The 17,159-nt window shown below is 57.1% G+C and overlaps 2 protein-coding genes across 4 annotated transcripts in view; one reads left to right on the forward strand and one right to left on the reverse strand.

The window, feature by feature from the left end:
• Positions 1 to 1,499: 1,499 nt before the first annotated feature.
• Positions 1,500 to 11,814, reverse strand: LHFPL4 (LHFPL tetraspan subfamily member 4). Its single transcript, XM_027700490.1, has 4 exons — positions 11,245 to 11,814; positions 2,856 to 3,092; positions 2,634 to 2,650; positions 1,500 to 2,405 (listed from the first exon to the last, which is right to left on the reverse strand). Exons 1-4 carry the CDS (start codon positions 11,648 to 11,650, stop codon positions 2,397 to 2,399), a joined length of 669 nt encoding a protein of 222 aa, XP_027556291.1. The 5' UTR covers positions 11,651 to 11,814; the 3' UTR covers positions 1,500 to 2,396.
• A 580-nt stretch (positions 11,815 to 12,394) lies between these two features.
• MTMR14 (myotubularin related protein 14) overlaps positions 12,395 to 17,159 on the forward strand; it is a 32,631-nt gene continuing 27,866 nt past the window's right edge. Inside the window, exons 1-2 of one of the 3 annotated variants that reach the window (XM_027700482.1) lie at positions 12,395 to 12,427; positions 13,311 to 13,450. In XM_027700482.1, the coding sequence (XP_027556283.1) occupies positions 12,410 to 12,427; positions 13,311 to 13,450 (158 nt within the window). In that variant the 5' untranslated portion in view covers positions 12,395 to 12,409. Of the gene's footprint in view, positions 12,428 to 13,048; positions 13,234 to 13,310; positions 13,451 to 17,159 lie in introns of those variants that run through there. The other 2 variants (XM_027700481.1, XM_027700483.1) reach the window with 2 other exon arrangements.

Genomic DNA, 17,159 nt, shown 5'->3' on the forward strand with positions numbered 1-17,159 from the left:
GTTTGACTGCCCTCACAATGAGAACGTTCCCCCTGACACCTTGTGGGACAGTGTCTGTTGTGGCTCATCCTGTCCCTGTGCATCCCTCAGAAGAGTCTGACTCCATCTCCTGTACTGCCTCCCCAAAAGCAACTGTGGGCAGCACCAACCCCCCCACTTCTCTCCCAGCAGCTGACCCAGCCCGCCCCTCAGCCTCTCCTGCCATCTGCCAGTGCAGGGCTCACCCGGGCTCCGAGCACGTCCTGTACCAGCGAGACCAGAGCTGGCCAAAGCTCTCCAGATGTCCAAGAGTTCCCCATGCTGCCCTCACACAGCCTGGAATACATCCCTGCTCATCTACCAGAGCACGCCGCCGGAACGACCAGCCACGTAAGTTGGTTTTTTCCATCAAGACACTGGAATTTGATGAATTTCAGGAGGCTGCTATCAGCCTGTGTCTGCCTATGAGCTGACAGACCACTGGTGGCAGAAGGGACGGGCTCAAAAGCTCCTAAGAATGGATGGGATCCTTGCCCCACCTCCTGCCTTGCCACAGAGTGGGACCCTTTCCCTGGGGACTTGCTTTTGGCCATGCGGGTGGAGGCTCAACCCCACAGGGCACAGGGAGGGCTCTCCACCCTCCCTTCCCCACCACAGCTTGGACACCCATGTGGGGTCCTTTGACCTCTTTGCAGACCACCTCCTCTGTGTTGGCAGTGCCAGGAGGAGCCCATCCCAACCCTCCCCACACCACAGGGCTCCGAGCTTGTCTGGTTTGAATTATATTTTTCAATAAGGTTTTGTGAAACACTGTATCAAACTTTGTACTAAAATACAGATATATTACAGCTACTGTATTCCTTTCTCCACTGATTTTTCTTGGTTTGTTTTTCCAATTCAGCTGGCAACAGCACTCACAAGCTGGCAAGGCCCAGGTGCTGCCAGGCGCAGGGGGTTCCTGCTGACCTCGTTCCAGGGGGGCAGCTGCCGGAGGGATGTAGGCACCGCCAGGCTCATGGCACCCATGCCGTCCCGGGTGACTTTGGCTCCCAGATCCAGATGGTGTTTCGGCACAGCTCCATCCCTCACCGCCACCCTGCAGGGCCTCAGGGCACCACTTACCTGCTCCCACCAGCCCCTGGTGCCCGCTGAGGCGATGGTTCCTGCAGAGCACTTGATGCCGTCCCTCAGCAGCCTGCATGCTCTGTGGCCCCATCCCGAGACCCGCTCTGCTCCCTGCTCCCCGGCCTTGCCCAGTGCCTGGGTCCAGCCCTGCCAGGGCCCCCTGGGGGCCCTCCCCTTCCCGGGGCCCTGCGAGGAGCCCCGGCTGCTCGCACTGAGACGCGGCCAGTGCTGAGGACTTTATTGCATTGCGAGGGCTGCGGTGACCCAAGCCCCCATGGCCAGGGGAAGCCCACACACACCGGTCTGGCCAGCAGAGCCACAACCGGGCTGCGGCCGCCCGCGCCGGGGTGTCGGTGCCGGCTCCAGGGTGCTGTGTGGGGGCCATCGGAGCCGGGCAGCTGGTGCAGCCAGGAGGCCGGGTGGGCACAGGAGGGCTCAGGTACCCCCGGCCACGCCGTCACCAGTGGAGATAAAGCACCGTATGGGGAGGGAAGGCGTTTGGCAACAGCCCGCGGCCGGCTCGGGGAGGGGTCTGGCGGGAGGCGGGGGGTCCTCCTGCGCCCGCCCAGGGGGTTTTGCATGTTCAGCTGCTCCCACTTACCAGGGCTTACATTCAGCGGCGGAGCGTGTCGGGTGTCCCACGGCCGGCAGGCAGCGAGGACCCGGCGGCCCCGGCCACACGCCAGGAAGCACCGCGTCCTGGGGCCGGGCTCCCGGGGCGGGGGGCGAGGGGGCTCGAGTCACTTTACCCTGTTTAGAGAATATGAATTTACATGTAAAAGTAGGGGTTGGGCCCTATCCCGGCCACCGGGTCCCCTGGCCGTGGAGACAGGATCACGGAGCTGTACAAAATGGGAGTGGGGAGGGGTCCGGGACCCGGAGCAGCCGGCACGGGGCGTCACTGGGTGCGCGTTCGGGTGGGAGGCAGCAGGTCAGGAGTCCTGGGGATGTAGAAATCTGTTAAAAACTCCGAGACTGTTTTTTCCTTGAAACAAAACCGCAGTTGGATGCTGTTCTTGAACGAAGCGCGTTTCAGGCATCCTTCCCCGGCGGCGGCCCGCGGGCAGCGCGGGGTGCGGAGCTGGCGGGGTGCGTGGGATGGCGGTGCCGGCGTGGACATGGAGGTGGCCGTGGATGCGGCGGGCGGGCGGCGCATCCCTGGCGCGGGCGGCGGGGCCCGGGGGGCGGCGCGGGACGCTGTGTGGCCGCTGGCAGCAGACGAAGGGCAAGAGAGGGAGGGAGCGCCCAGGCTGCCGGCCGTGGGAAGAGGGTCCTGCTGCGGACGGTCGGCCTTATATCCTCTGTGGGGAGAGCACAGCGGGTCGAGGACGGTGTTGGGCAGGTCTTACTGCACCATCGTGCCATCAGCACGTGCCTGTCCCCATCCCTGTTGCACCCTACCCCATCCCTGCTGACTCCCTTCCCCATTGCCCCCAGCTTTGCTGCCCGCATCCCAAGCCACACAGCACACCCAGACACACACCACACAGTCAGGGCCAGAGGACAGGACAGTGACACTCAAGACTTACCGCAGTGCCAACAAAATCTGTGGAAACAGAAGAGACGGGTGTCAGGCAGGACAGAGGCTCGGCAGCCCGCTCCGCTCCCACCCTGCCCAGCCTGCTCCGCTTTGTAGGTAGTAGTTAAGCCCATGGGACCCTTTCCAGGATGCTGGAGGGGCCAAGCCCTCCAGGCTGTTCCCACCCAGGATCCCCCCAGGGCCCCGGGACCCTCGGCAGCGTGGCTCTCACCTTTGCTCTCTGTCTTGAGCTCCTCGTGCAGCAGGTCGTTCTGCCGGTTGCCGAGGACAAAGGCCAGGAAGGAAAGGATGAGAGCGTTGAGGATGCCGATGATGGCCAGGATGTAAGCCCAGCGCACGGAGCAGTCGCCCAGGGAGTATTTCCCTGTCTTCTCCCCACACATGTCCCGTATGGTCTCTGCATCCCAGCCATCAGGAAAGATCATACAGCCCAGCACCAGGCAGAGCGCTGCAAGGGGGAGAGGAGGGGAGGCATCAGAGGGGACATGGGGTGGCAGTGCCAGGCACTGAGCCCCCCAGTCAGTGCATGAGTGCAGCCCACGCCTGGCAGGGAGCCCACCTTGGCCCCATGACAGCCAGGTGACATGGCAGGAGACAGCCACCGCTGCCCTGGCAGCCCCAGGGACTGGGTTTGCACGTGGCTGCCCCAAATCTTGCCCATGCACAAATGGGAACTTCAAGGTCTTGGTTTCTTCCAGCATCAGTCACAGGATCAGTGGTTCCCCATGGGCTTTCCTCATCACTGCAGACTCCCTGCATGTGGGCAGGAGCTACCAGGCAGGAGCTGCGGGCAGGGATGCTGCGTGCTGAGAGGATCGTCATCCCCAGGAGCCCCTGCACCCAACCACCACACATCCCCCCAGAGGGGTCACCTTCCCAGCGTGCCTCCATCCTGCACGCTCCATGCTGAGCAAGGAGACATCAGAGAACACAGGGAGGGAAATGCCAACACAAAGCCTGTGACTGTCAAGGTAAGAAGGTGACGTTTTTTCTAACTACAGCAAGTATAAAAGCTCCTTGCCTGTATCAGCTGGGAAGGCTAAAAATAGTAATGATGTTGGCTGGGGTGCCCTGCAGGTATTTTTGCCCTGAGTTAGGGAAGAACCAAGAAGCTTGTGCCAACACCAGTGAGGAATTATTTCCCCATCCCTTACTGCTGGAGGGACAGCAAACACCCTGCAGGCACGAGTGCTGTAGCAGTGGCCCCAGGGGAGGGCAGCTGGTGGTCTGGCACAAGCTCTCTAGGTGCTGGCATGTGCTTTGAACTGCTCTCAGGAGGGAAGGAAAATCCCAGGAGGGAGGGAAGCACATGTAGGGCATCACACTGGGAGCAGGTATTGCCCTCGCATCCTGATAAGCTGCACCCAGAAAAGAGCAGGGACACTGAGGCGAGTAGTCTGTGCTCTGGCACATAATGTCACGTGCCAGCTGCTGCCTGCTCTCTGCCTCCTCCGTCCACATCACAAACCTGCTCTGTAGAAGTGTCTTTGCAGGCAGTGGTGAGCCCTGCATGCTGATTTAGGGCCGTGCACAGCCCTGGTTCCACCCTGGCACTGCATGGCTGCACAGGAGCTGACAAGCTGGCACCTCCAGTACATCGTCACCAGGGACTCCCAGCCAAGCACAGCGTGTCTGGGGGAGCTCCCTGCCTGTTGGGACTGGGCCAGCCCAAAACCATCCCTCTGCAAGGAAGTACAATCAGCACCAACACCGTGCTCTGCGTGGTAAATGGTGAGGTGCAGCCTGGCCTGATGCTGACCTGGGCACATTGGGGCAGGATGGCATTAATTCAGCCAAGGGCCTGAAATAAAGGGGAGCAGGTGCAGCAAACCTGTGCCAGGGACTGTTCCTGTGAAAGCAAAAAGCTAAGAGGATTTTAGGATCTACTGAGCTCCCAGTGCAGTGCAGTATGAAACAAGCTAAGGTGCTCTGTGGCCATCCCTGGCAAGGGGGTGGGTTTGTCCCTGCAGCTCAGAGCAGCTCAGTGCTCTCTTCTTCCCATCTGTCCTACATGTTCCCAGCAGCAAGCCGAGTCCTCTGGTCTGTCACAAGCAATTCCCTTTTCTGCACATCCCCAGCCCGCCTGATGTCCTGGAAACACCTTCCCGTGCCTGCAGCAAGGAGTGACATTGAAGAGTGGAGCAAGAACAAGGAGGGGATCCCCACATGGTCCACAGGCCTCAGCACTGTCCTCTGCAACAGCTCTGAGGGGTGCAAGATCAGGGCTCTGCCTGCACCTGCCTCCCAATGCCCCAAGATCCCTTGCAGACCTGCAGGAAAACCTTGATTTTTGTTTAAAACAACCTATTTCTACACCTTGCAACCACATGAAAAACACCAAGTGATGACTCCTACCAGAGCCACTATTAAAGAGGAAAAAATAACCCAACTCTCATCCATTTTGCTTTTAATTCCTGTTCTTCTGAGGGTGTGGTGCCAGTCCTCACTGACAGTGGCACCAAGGATGGCTGGCTACTCTGTCACACCCCACAGCTGCCATCCTTCTCCCAGGCCCTGGGCTCCAACTCCCTCTTCTAGAGTTTTCCCAGTTGGAAAGGCATTTCAGTGATCGCTGGAGGAGGGTGTATGCGGAGGGAGGATGATCCTGCTGGGGCTGGTATTCTGACCCCGGGAAAACTAGCATTTCTTGGCTTGGTTTTACAGCTGGTTCATGGCTTCCCACTCCTCAGTGCTCCCTTGTCAAGGTCCTCTAGAAATGAAACGGGCATCTCAAGGGCTTTTGATATCCTTGCAAAAGAAATTAATCAAAGGGAATGTAACATTATGACTCAGGCTGCAACACAAGAGGAGGCTCCTCCCGGCAGCATAACATCTCCTGGTACAAGGTGCATTTAGCTAATTTGTCTGAGTAGCCTCGTGTTTGCTGAGTACCACAGCTATCCCAGTACTGCACCTGCCCCGAGCAGCTGTGCCTGCAGCATTAAAATCTGATTTTTTAATCACTTTTTCTGTCCAGTTTAGTCTGCAGGTGTGGGTGAAGACTGGCTTTTACTGCTTTTGCCTGCCATGGGTGGAAGAAGCTCAGGACATGCCCTGCAGCTGAGAGATGTGGCCTCCCCCTGAGCATGGGCACACAGAGCATCACACCGCCTCAGGACATGCAAACTGGAAAATGTGGGGTAACGGGGGAAACCAGCAACCACTGGGGCCCAAAGGGGCTTGTTAAACCTGGTGTGCGGACAGTGAGCCCCAAGCCTCTGGGGAACAGGGGCTGAGCTGTGAAATTGGGGTCTGGAGTTGCTGCTTCTCACTAGAAAACCTCCTGAGAGCTGATCACTGAAGGGAAAGGGGACAAACACAGCCACCCTTCCTTCCCATAAAAGCTGAAATCCCTCAAAAATGAATGAACACTAAGGGCAGCGTGCTCAGGACGAGCAGCACCGGCCATTTACACAGACACGAGCTCCCTTACGGCATTTTGCTCCACAGGCTGTTTCCGTGCCAAAAAATCAGCAGGATTCAGAATAGAGTTATGAGTTTGTATGAATCAGAACTGACAGTTACTTTATCTGGAACAACAGTTAAGGGATGTAAGCTCCAGGACACGAGTGGCTCCGAAACGCGCTGCTCAGCCCCTCCCTGCGAGTACACAGGCACATTAACAGCCGCTACGGGAGGGACGCGCTGCCGTGCAAACCCCGGGGCTGCTGCCGCGGAGCACACGGCGCCGGCTGGATACAAGGAATAGGCTGAATCCCTGCTCCTGTTCCCGCTGCAAGGCAGAAGTGGCAGTGGAAGGAGGGGGGAGTCTTCAGGAAAGCTTTTCTGGGGGCCAGAAGACGGTAATTGATCAAAGGCTAAGGCTTTTTGCGGTGATGTAATTTTTGCTGCAAGGTCAGCAGGTGGAAGTGGTTCACCTGAAAGATCATATTTTGGCAATATTTCTGCCTTGGACAGAGAAAGGGCTTGAGGATACAGGATAGAATCACAGAATCACGGGATAGGGCTGGAAGTGACCTGTGGAGATTATCCAGTCCAACCTCCCTGCCAAGGCAGGGTCACCTAGAGCAAGTTATATAGGAATGCATCCAGGTGGGTTTTGAATGTCTCCAGAGAGGGAGACTCCATGACCTCCCTGGGCAGTTTCATTCCCAGTAGCTGTACCAGTTATGCTGGTTTGGAGCAGTGGTATCTGCCTCAAATTTTTTCATTACGAAAATCAATTACTGACTTTTATATCCATGAAAACAATTGTTTTGAAACCTCAAACTCTGAGAGGAGTTGGCTCTCCAGCAAGTCCCAGTCAGGAAGATGACCCTGTCCTGATGTGGCTCAGCAGAGCCACCACATCGTTGCCAGCACCAGGGAGCGTTTCAGGGCTGTGGTGCTGGGGCCAGACCCTGCTCTCCCTTGGGGCTGAGGTGACATCCCCACACCACACAGCCCTGCCACGCACAGCCCAGCATCTGGCAATGGGCTTCCTCACCACTCCTCTTCCCGGACATGCCAGAGTGATGCCCTGCAAGGGGTCCCCACTCAGAAGGTGGCAAACACGGCTGAGATGCAGAAGATGAAGCCACTGCTCAGGGCTCTGCCTCTGCTCCCAGCCCTCGGAAGGGCCCGTCCAAGAGGTGAGTGTAGCTCTGAAGGGAGTCTCCCAAAGGAGAAAAGGGCTCAGATGGATGTGTATTGTCAGATTGTCCATCAGGTAAGGTGCCTGGACATGGCATAGTCAACTCCAAAGTGCTACGGATAAGGACAAACCCCAGCCCTACTGTCAAAGGCATGGCCCTGGATGTCATGCATCCCTAGGGGAGCTGGAAGGTCTCACCACGCTGACTGCTGGACCTGAAGCACAGGGAAACACCTTAAAATGTGGCCAGTCCATTCCTACATGCAAGAGGGATGGTGTGCTCAGCTGGCTGCCTCTTTTGACCCTCAGTAGATTGTAAGTACAAAACTGAAGACCCCCTGGAAACAGAGCCCTGGACCCACTCAGAGTGACTGTCCTGACGGGAAGCATGTGGATGCAGTGTCACACTGCTGGGCTCTCTTACTCCGGATTAGTGCTGAGCACCAAGTCAAAGCTTGGAGTTAACTCACAGGGTGACTGTGCTTTATGCTACAGCAGAATATCAGGGGATCAGAGGAAATGCTCAGACTCCCGGGAAGCCTCCCCAGTACGTGGTGGTGGTGTATTCCCATGCTCCAGTCTCCTGCAGATGGATCCTAAGGGGGATTACCGTCACAGCCCACTTCTCTTCAAGTAAGCATCATCCCATGGGACTTTACGAAGGAGCTCCTCCACTAATTTTGAATACTGGGGTGGCACCAGGTGCTGTCAGTCACACAGTTGCTGACGTGCTCATGTTAAGGGCCCATCTCTGGTTTTGTAACAGAAGGATTTAGCAAAATCTCGTTTTGCGTTACTGGGATTTCAAACAGGGCAGATGGCCACATTCTATTTGCGATAAAGCAGAGTCTTTCCTCTTAATTAGATCCAGTTTCCTCCTAGGGGGGCAGTGGCTTTTGAGCTGGAGCTTTCTGTCAAGCTCTAATTAAACTCTGCCTTGATTGTTGTCCACTAATTAGACATTGATGATTTGAACTTTTTTTTTTGAAAGAGATCCTGAATTCCTCATCCCCCTCCCCCACATTCCTGCACTTGATTTTTCTCCTGCAGAGCCCATCCATGCCCACACTCAGCAGCCCTGTACTCTGCACTGGATGTCCCAGAGGGACAGGGTGGGGACACCTCTGCCCCATCTCTCTGCCAGTCCCCTTGTTACCTGGTTTTCAGCAGTGAGACCAAGAGACTTTGGGTCTCACTGTTGCTGTAGTAGTGCAAGTCCTCCTTCAGCTAAAACCTCATCGAGGCAGGAGGAATGTCCTTCCCTTCTCCACCCCCCAAGCCCTCTCCTCTGGCACAACCCTCCAACCTCCCAGGCAGATGAATCTCCAAAGTTTGCCACCATGCTGTGCCAGAGCCTGCATCAGGCCACATACTGCCCTACTCATGAGATCTGACCCCTGTGTGCTCTCCATGGGTCACAGCAGCTCCTCCTCCATGCATAAGGTAACACATCCATCTGCAGCTGTCTCTGACATGCCCACGGAAGTTCAGCCCTGCCCAATGCTCCAGGATGAGACTCCCTCTTGTTGGGACACACCACGCCACCACCTCCGTGTCCTGGCCCTCCCTGACAGGGACAGCAGCCTGTCCTGCAGGACAGGAGCTCCCTTGTGCTGCCCAGTCTCAGGGCAAAATGCAGGGACAATCTCTGTTAATGCTGCCTTGGACTTTCCCCAGCACAGAGAGGCCACGGAGTCGTGCTGCTGTGGGAGAGCTCCAAGCCAGCCTGGCCCAGCTGGGGCCAGAGGAGCTGGTCCATGGCCCCAGCAAGACACATGCTTGGGGTTCACAAGTGCCACTATGAGCAACGCACGTGTAACCACAAGGTGCAAAGTGTGAGCAGGGACAAGCCCCAGGGCAGGACGAGGGGTACCCAGAGTTGACAGCACAGGGTGCTGCTGTGGCCACCCAAACTTGAGCCAGGGCAGGACAGGAGGCAATGAAGAGGAAGCTCAGAGTTGCCTTGAGTGCAATGCCCTCCACCACACAGCTCCCTGTGCAGCAACAGCAGTCGGGTGCTCCAAACCACTTGATTAAGCTGCTGACAATCATCGGTAGGATTTGGGCTCTGAGCTTGCTTTAAACTGATAAATCTTCAGGACAGGGAAAATTAAAGATGAGGGAATTTCCTGATAAGCCAAGGCAGCTCCCGGTCTGGCTGTGGTCCTGATCTGGGTGACGAGAGGTCAGGCTTTCCAGCCCCAACCAGCTGCAAGGGAGAGAGCTGGGCTGGCTGCAAGGCCCTAGCATGGAGGGGCTATATCTTTCCACATCAATAACTGGGGCCCTGCTCACAGAGGGGACGGATTGGGTTCTTTCATTAGGAATAAGGGCCGCTCTGGGTCCTTCCAGTGGAAGCTCTGGGTCTATTCACACTTTGTATGTAGTGGGGAGTAACAGTGTCTGTCCACAGTTCGTAAAACTGGACAGAGAAAGAAGTGAAGGATCCCCCCACCAGGGAAAGCTCAGCATCAGTTCTCAGGGTCTTTCTCCAAAAAGGACAGACCCTCTGTTAGGACAGCTTGGAGGTCTGTGCACAAGGGATACTCAGAATCCTTATTAGTATAGGCATTAGGTCCCCTTCTGGAGAAAGGTTTGGGTTATTGTTTGGTGCCACTTTGAGGAGTGAGTCTATGAGGGTCTTGGGGCACATCTACAGTGGGGTTTAATTTGTGGAGGGAGCTAAGGAGAACCTATAGACAGGGACACTTTTGGGGGCAATGACTGGGCTTGAGCCTGTGGTCGTGCCTGAGCAGACCTCAAGGTAAATGTATAGTGTCCCCCATGGGAAGCACTGGAGAGAGCTCAGAAAGGCTTGTCCTCACAGCTCTTTCATGATGTGGGAGGGAGGGGGCCTGGGCACATGTCTTTAAGGGGGGAGCTGAAGGGTCTGTCTGTGCATAGGTGCTTTTACAGGGCTGGGGGATCCATGCATGGCTCCTGCCAGTGAGGCACTGGGGATTTCCCTAAAGTGAGTACCCCGTGGGGACAGGCTTGCTCAGGGATGTCCCTGGGGCTGGTTTGACAGAAAGGCTAGTCCCTGATGTGGACTGTCATGGGGTGTCTGCATCCCCAGGGGCCTGATCCCAGGTCCAGTGTGTCCTAGGCCATCTTGCAGTTGGTCCTTGATTCTGTCAGTCCCTGTTGTAGGGTGTCCCAAGGCTGGTCCCTGAGTGGGGTGTCCCAAGGCTGGTCCCTGGCCCAGGATGTCCCAAGGTGCTCCAAGGCCAGTGCCTGGCTCAGCTTTCCTGAGGTACTCCAGGCTGCCCAGGTGGCCTGAGACCAGTGCCTGTTCTGGGTCCCTGATCCAGAGCCCAGAACAGGTGCAAATTCCTGGTGCTCTGTCAGTGCCAGTGCCTGGCCTGAGTGTCCCAGGAAGCCCTGGAGTGTCCTGAAGACACTTCTTGGCTGGCATGCCCCATGGCCCGACAGTGCTTGAACCCTGCCCAGCTTCCTTGAGCAACCTCAGTGTTTCCTGAAGCAAACCTCTGCCTGGGGAGCCCCGGGCACCAGTGCCAGCACCTGTTCCTGGTGCTCTGTCAGTGCCAGTGCCTGCCTTGGGTGTCCCAGGAAGTCCTGGGATGTCCTGGGCCTGGCTCCTGGCTGGGATACTGTATGGTTACTTGTACCTGGTACTTGTACCAGAACCCAGCTTTCTTGGGCAGCCCTAGTGTTGCTTGTGGCCAGGGGATACTAGGGAGCCCTGGGGGCAGTGTCCCGAACTGGTGCCCATTCCTGGTAGTCTGTCAGCACTTGCACCCGGCCTGGGTGTCCCAAGAAGCCATGGGGCTGGATCCTGGAACCACGGCCCCACAGTGCTTGGATCCAGCCCAGCTTCCTTGAGCAACCTCAGTGCTCCCTGCAGCCAGGGACCCCACTACCAGTGCCAGGTCCTCCCGGAGTGCCCCACACCCGGCGCTGCCCACATTCCCCCGGCCATCGCCCGCCGCCAGGCCCGGGGCAGGCCGGTGCTCCCGGTGCCGGTGCTCCCGGTGCCGGAGTGTACCTGCCAGCAGCTGCATCCAGGCGCAGATCTTGTAGACGGTGGCGGTGTTGCAGAAGAAGAATAGGGCGAAGCAGGTGATGCAGCCCAGCGTCAGCACCATGGAGAGCAGCACGAAGAACGCGGCCGCCTGGAAGGCGCCCGAGGGGATGGTGCTGAAGTCGGTGAAGGAGCCACGGCACGACAGCTCCCGGCCCGCCAGCCCGCTGCCCACGCAATAGTGGAACAGCCCGAAGTACCCGGGCTTGGGCGTGTTGACGCTGTCGCCCACCCAGTAGGGCTGGATGAAGACCACCACGTTGATGATGGCGAAGCAGATGGTGAAGATGGCCCAGAGCACGCCGATGGCGCGCGAGTTCCGCACGTAGTTGTCATGGTACAGCTTGGAGGCTTCCTGCGAGGGCAGCATCCTGCCGGCCGCCACTGCCGGAGGGCGGGAGGGGCCGGGACGGCGGGGGGCCCGCCCGGGGTCGGGGGGGCGAGGGGGGCCGCGGCCTAAGAGCGCCCGCGGGCTGCCGGGCCCTGCGACACCCGCGCCGCCATCTTGGCTGCCGCCTCTGCGCCCCGCGCGCTCCCGCCGCGCGCGCGCGGCCGCGCGCCCCCCGCCACTGCGGAGCCGAGCCCGAGCCCAGCCGAGCCCGGCCGTGCTGAGCCGAGCCCAGCCCAGCCCAGCCGAGCCCAGCCCAGCCCGAGCCGAGCCCGCCGCGCGCGCCCCCCAGGGATCGGGCTGCTTCGGCCGCCTTCGGCTGCGCCCGCCTCGGGCTCGGCCGGGCTCGGGTCACCTCGCGACGGGCAGTGTTCGGCACGGCTCAGCTCGGCACGGCTCGGGTCGGGTCGCCGAGCCGGGACAGAGCCGGTGCCGGGCCCGCCCCGCTCCCCCGGGGCCTCTCCCCGGTCCGCCCCTGCCCGGGGCAGCGCCTGGGCACGGCCCGGTCAGTGCCGGCGGGTCCCCGGGGGGTGCGTTTGGCCGGAGCGTGCCCGCAGGGAGCGCGTCCATCCTCCCGTACCCCCTGCGACCCCGCGAGTGTCCGGCGTAGCCCGCGGGGCGGGGAGCAGAGCTTCCCCACCCGCTTGGTGGGGACGGAGCAAATTGAGTTGCCGCCACTGTGGCACTGGGACAGCGGGACCCGACCCAGAACCTCTCGTGTGACAGCGCAGGGCCAGTTACATGACTGTGCCAGATCAGGTGTGATGACAGGGCCGGGGTACAGAAGGTGTGCCAGGTCAGGTGTGGTGACAGGGCCGGGTACACGGCTGTGCCAGGTCAGGTGTGCCGGGCTGTCGCCCTGAGGCACTCGTATGCCGGCAGGTGCCCTCCAAAATCCTGCCCCCGCCCCGGCAGCCTCCCACTGGTCCCAAACCCAGCAGAAACCAGACCGCCTCGGCCCAGTTTCTTTCTCAGGGTGCCGAGATGCACCGCCTTAGCTGCACTTAAACTCGGCTGTCATAAAATGCTCCAGGGGCCTCATTCTCTTCCAAGTCTTGTCAAGATTCGCAGCTGGTTTGCAAGTCAGACAAGCGCGGATGAAAACCACTTTGTGCTCCCCTGCAAGAAGCAGGGTCCCGCGGTACCGCTCATCCCGCAGCTCCGACCGGCACTGGCTCGGTGTGCGCGGCCACACCTCGGGAGGGGGTTCTTTATGAAGCGCAGCGCCCTGCGCACGCCTAGACAGCCTTTGCCCCGTCCTTCTACGCGCGGGTGCGGAGCGCAGCCCGCTCTCCCCGGAGCGGTCCCGCTGCCCCGGGGCGGAGCGCGGCCCGGCGCTCACCGATGACGGCGGGAGCGGGCGGAAGGGGCGGTGGCGGCGGGCGGAAAGCGGCGGGCGGGGCGATGGGCCCGAGGCGGCGGCGGTGAGCGGCGCGGCCATGGCGGCGGCGGCCCGCGGCTGCCCCCCGGCGGGCTCCGGGGACCGCGCCCTGGCCGAGCTGCTGCTCGAGTTCTCCCGGGCACAGTACCGCGCTAAGGACGGCGGCGGCGCCGCTGCCGCCAAGGTGAGGGCACCGGGGCTTGGGGGGAGCGGGGTTCGGGGGTCCCGGCGCGGCGGGCACTGAGCGGTGGCTCTGCGCAGGTGGAGCGGATCGAGCGGCGGTGCCTGGAGCTCTTCGGCCGCGATTATCGCTACAGCGTGATCCCCAACCTGCACGGCGAGGTCTGCGCCCACTACCCGCGCTACATCGTCCTCCTGGAGCGCGACGCCGGCCGCGACCCGTAAGGCCCCCGGTCCCCGTGTCCCGCCCCGCGCAGCTCGCACCCGCCGGAGTGGTGGTGGTTGTTATTGTTGTCGTTGTCCCGGGGAGCCCTCGCGCCCGCCGCTGCTGTCCCGGGGCTCCCGCCGGCCGGGGGAAGCCCTGCACTGCGCTAATTATAGCCGGCGGTGTCACTGCTCCAGGGGCTCCCCTCGCTGCCTCCCGGGGCTGCGGCGCTCCCGTGGGGCTCCTCCCAGCGCCCCGGGGCTCCTGGGCTGCCGTGGTGAAAACTGAGCCTGTAAGGAGGGGTGTGAAGGAAGCGCCGGTGCTCCAGGGCAGCGCCAGCAACGCTGCACGTGGCCCTGGAGTAAAGGCGAGCACAGCGCTGGGTCCTGGTGGTTGCTCTGCTGCAGCTCGTCGGAAGGCTCGAGGCTGAGAGTGAGACTGTGCGATGCTCGCCCTCTCTTGACGAGGTGCCCGTGGTCTCACTGCAAGGCCTCTGATGTGGGGAATTCTAGTCTGCAAAGCATCTCGGGGCACGGGGTCTGATAAGGACTAGACAGACAAGACATTTTGGACAGATATTTCTGTCATTCTAGACTGTTTCACCTCTCCCCACCGCAAAAGGCGAGTCAGTGGGCACTGAGGTTTAGTGAGCTAATGGGAAATGCTTCCTGGCAGTTTGATGCATATCTAAGCCAACGTATTTCTGGACTTTGACCCACAAGCCCAGGATCACGTTGGTCTCACGTTGGTCTCACGTTGCTCCCTGCAGCTCAAACCACAGCAACTCAGTTTTATTTTTTCTTCCAACAAGACATAATGCAGTTTTGCAGTCTTAACTGCGTGCCCATGATAAGCATAACATGTTCAAAAGAGTGGTCACCAAGTCCCCCTCACATGTCCAGCTGCTTTGCCTGAGGAAGGCAAACCATCACCTGCTGTGCTGGCACATGGGCTGGGTGCTGTAGGAGGGGGTCTTTGGAAACCAGCCACAACTGACTGTCAGATGGGAGAATTTCTGCTTGATGGTTAGATTAGATTAGAAGAGATTAAACCCCTTGCTGCAAAAAACAGGAAACTGAAGTCTGAAGCAGTAAATGTAACTAGGGAAGAGAAACCAAATGCTTCTGCTTTCCTGCTCTTGCAAGAGGAAAGGATGCTTAATTTTTCTGACAAGTGTTCGAAACAAGAGTATTCACACTTGATGCCCCATTTTCTTCTTTGACTTGTGCAAGCCAGCAGTGGCAATTAACTTTTTTAAAACTCATTCTCCAAGTCTTGATTTGCTGTCCTAGAGAGTCATGGAAACAGACTACATTTTATCATCCCTCTCCTGATTTCTGGGCAATGCTCTCTGTAAAAGCTGCTAAGTGATCTTTAGACAAATTCAGGTTTTAGTTTCATTGTTGTATGGCTGTGGAATAATTATTACATAGAGACTGTTGCACTTCTTGTGTTACAAAACACAAGAACCTCTTCCAGTGAGGAGGACAGTCCCTCTAGGACTGTGTGTCTTTGGCTGCCTTTCGTAAAACCACAGAATGGTTTGGGTTAGAAGGAACCTTAAAGATCCCTGGTTCCATCCCCCATGCCACGGGCTGCGACACCTCCCACTGGACCAGGTTGCTCAGGGTGCCATCCAGCCCAGCCTTGGACAGTTCTGCTTTCATTTTTGTAATGTTCTTAATCAGCTGCTAAGATCTTCTTGAGGCTTCACACCTCTGAGAATACTAAGGTGTTTTGGAAACAGTTTTCACTTGTGCAAACACTGCTGCCCTGTTGGTTCTGCTGGTACACCTGCTTCTGGAGCATGTGGCTCATGTTCAGCTTGCTCTCGACCAGCACCCCCAGGTCCTTTTCCGCTGAGCAGCTTTCCAGACCCAACATAACTTGGCAGTTACTGTGACTGTGCTTAATGAAAATGTCCAAATCTCAGTCACAGGCCACATCTTTGGTTTTACAAGATGATCCTGTTATGTGTCTGCACTCCAAATGAATATGATCACAATTGTGTGTAATCTAGCAACATAAGAGGAACACTTTGTTCCAGTGCTGTTATGGTCACCCAAAGAGGAGCATCTCTGCTTCAGGCCTGTCTAAAATAGTTGCCAAAACAGTTGCTTGCTCTTACAGGACATGTTTCCCTTGCATTTAAAAAGATTACTTTGGGTTTGGAGTCTGATTTTGGGTGGAGGGAGGTCAAGAGGTAAGCTTTGCCCAGCAGTATCTTCTGGAAAACAAATTTCTGAAGAACAACATCCCCCCCACCCCTACACCCCAAACACCAAAAGGTAAAAAAAAAAAAAAAAAGTCACGTTATTCCTTCTACCTTATTCTCTGTCTTGTGCCAAACAGCCTTAATGATGCTCTTTCGTGTTGCTGAAGAGTGCTGTTTTTTGAACCTTTTTCAGTAGATTTTACTCCTACTTACATTGCATTTAATCACTAGTCCCTGTAAAAGCATTACACCTGTTCTTCAGAGCAGGTCAGCCCTCCCCTTACTACAGTAGTCTCAGTACAACTGTGTTTGTTTACCGTGTTTACCTCTAGCTCATGTTTATCTCTCGCTTTACTGATGATGGTTATTGAGATGGGAAGATCTGAGAGCCCTGTTTGTAGCACATCCATAACAGGTAGCAGAGCAGGTCTCTCCAGAGCGTGTGCAGGCGTGGTGTGCCTGGGAGAGGGGCTCATCCTTCTGTGTCCCCCAGTGGGGTGTTGCGCTTCCTGCTTGCCCCATGCTCTGGGTTCCTGCCAAGCTGCTCCGACTCATTCCCCAGTGCTGCGATGCCTCTCCAGGGAAGTGCAGTGAGTGTGCTGAGAGGTGAAACCTGTTGTCTTGTCTCAGCCCCTGGGGATGCACTTCTCTTACAATTTCTGATCTTTCAGGCACTGCATTTTTCCGGAATCCCTTCTTCTGGGCTTAAAAGCAGTGCCATGGAGCTATTCTGGTTACACTGTATTAAAGTTCTTGTTTCACTCTGTATTCGCTTTTGCAAAGGAAACATAAAGGCAACTGGAGCAGAGTGCAGGATATGTCTCTTGATTGCGTGCATTCATTTAAAAACAACCCCACAACCAAATCTGTGCGTCACAATCTCCAAGTTTCAAAATAGTTTGGTGTTGGGAATTATACGCAAAGGCATCTCTTCTCACACTGCTCACATTTTCCTGTCTTTGCAATTAGTACCCTCACATGCACAGTGTTTAAAGATGATTAGCGTGGGTTCTTGTTCTTTAAATTCTGGTATATGTCAAAGCTCTTTGGAGCTGGACTGTAAAATAGTTGTGTGTGCAGGGAAATGTGAATAAACTTAAGCCTCCATTAATTCTGAGAACTTTTTCCTTCTTTCCTTTCCTTTTTTTCCCTTTTTTTTTTAAAAAATGTAGGACTTGAAGGTCTTGTTTGCTGTTTCTCTGCTTCCACTGCCACCACCTTGTATAATGTTTTCCACAAACAGATCAATTTCCTTGTTAATAATAGGTTAATTTTTTTAATCCTTCCCAGAATGGCAGCTGCTGGTATGTTGCTCCACACTCTCACTGATTCTGAAGTTTAGCAACTTTCTTTTAACTTCTGGCATAAAGGTATTAATTTGTTCTTAGGCCAGCATTATTCTTTGCCTTTGAGTTCTCCTCCTCCCTTGTTCTCTCCTTCCCCCTGAAGAGCTGTGTCCTCGCTTCATGTGCTCTGCCAATCAGTCCCTGGTGGTTTCTCTTGCAGCATG

This window comes from Neopelma chrysocephalum, unplaced genomic scaffold (genome assembly GCF_003984885.1).
Source record: "Neopelma chrysocephalum unplaced genomic scaffold, ASM398488v2 Primary Assembly neopelma1_147, whole genome shotgun sequence".
NCBI lineage: Eukaryota > Metazoa > Chordata > Aves > Passeriformes > Pipridae > Neopelma > Neopelma chrysocephalum.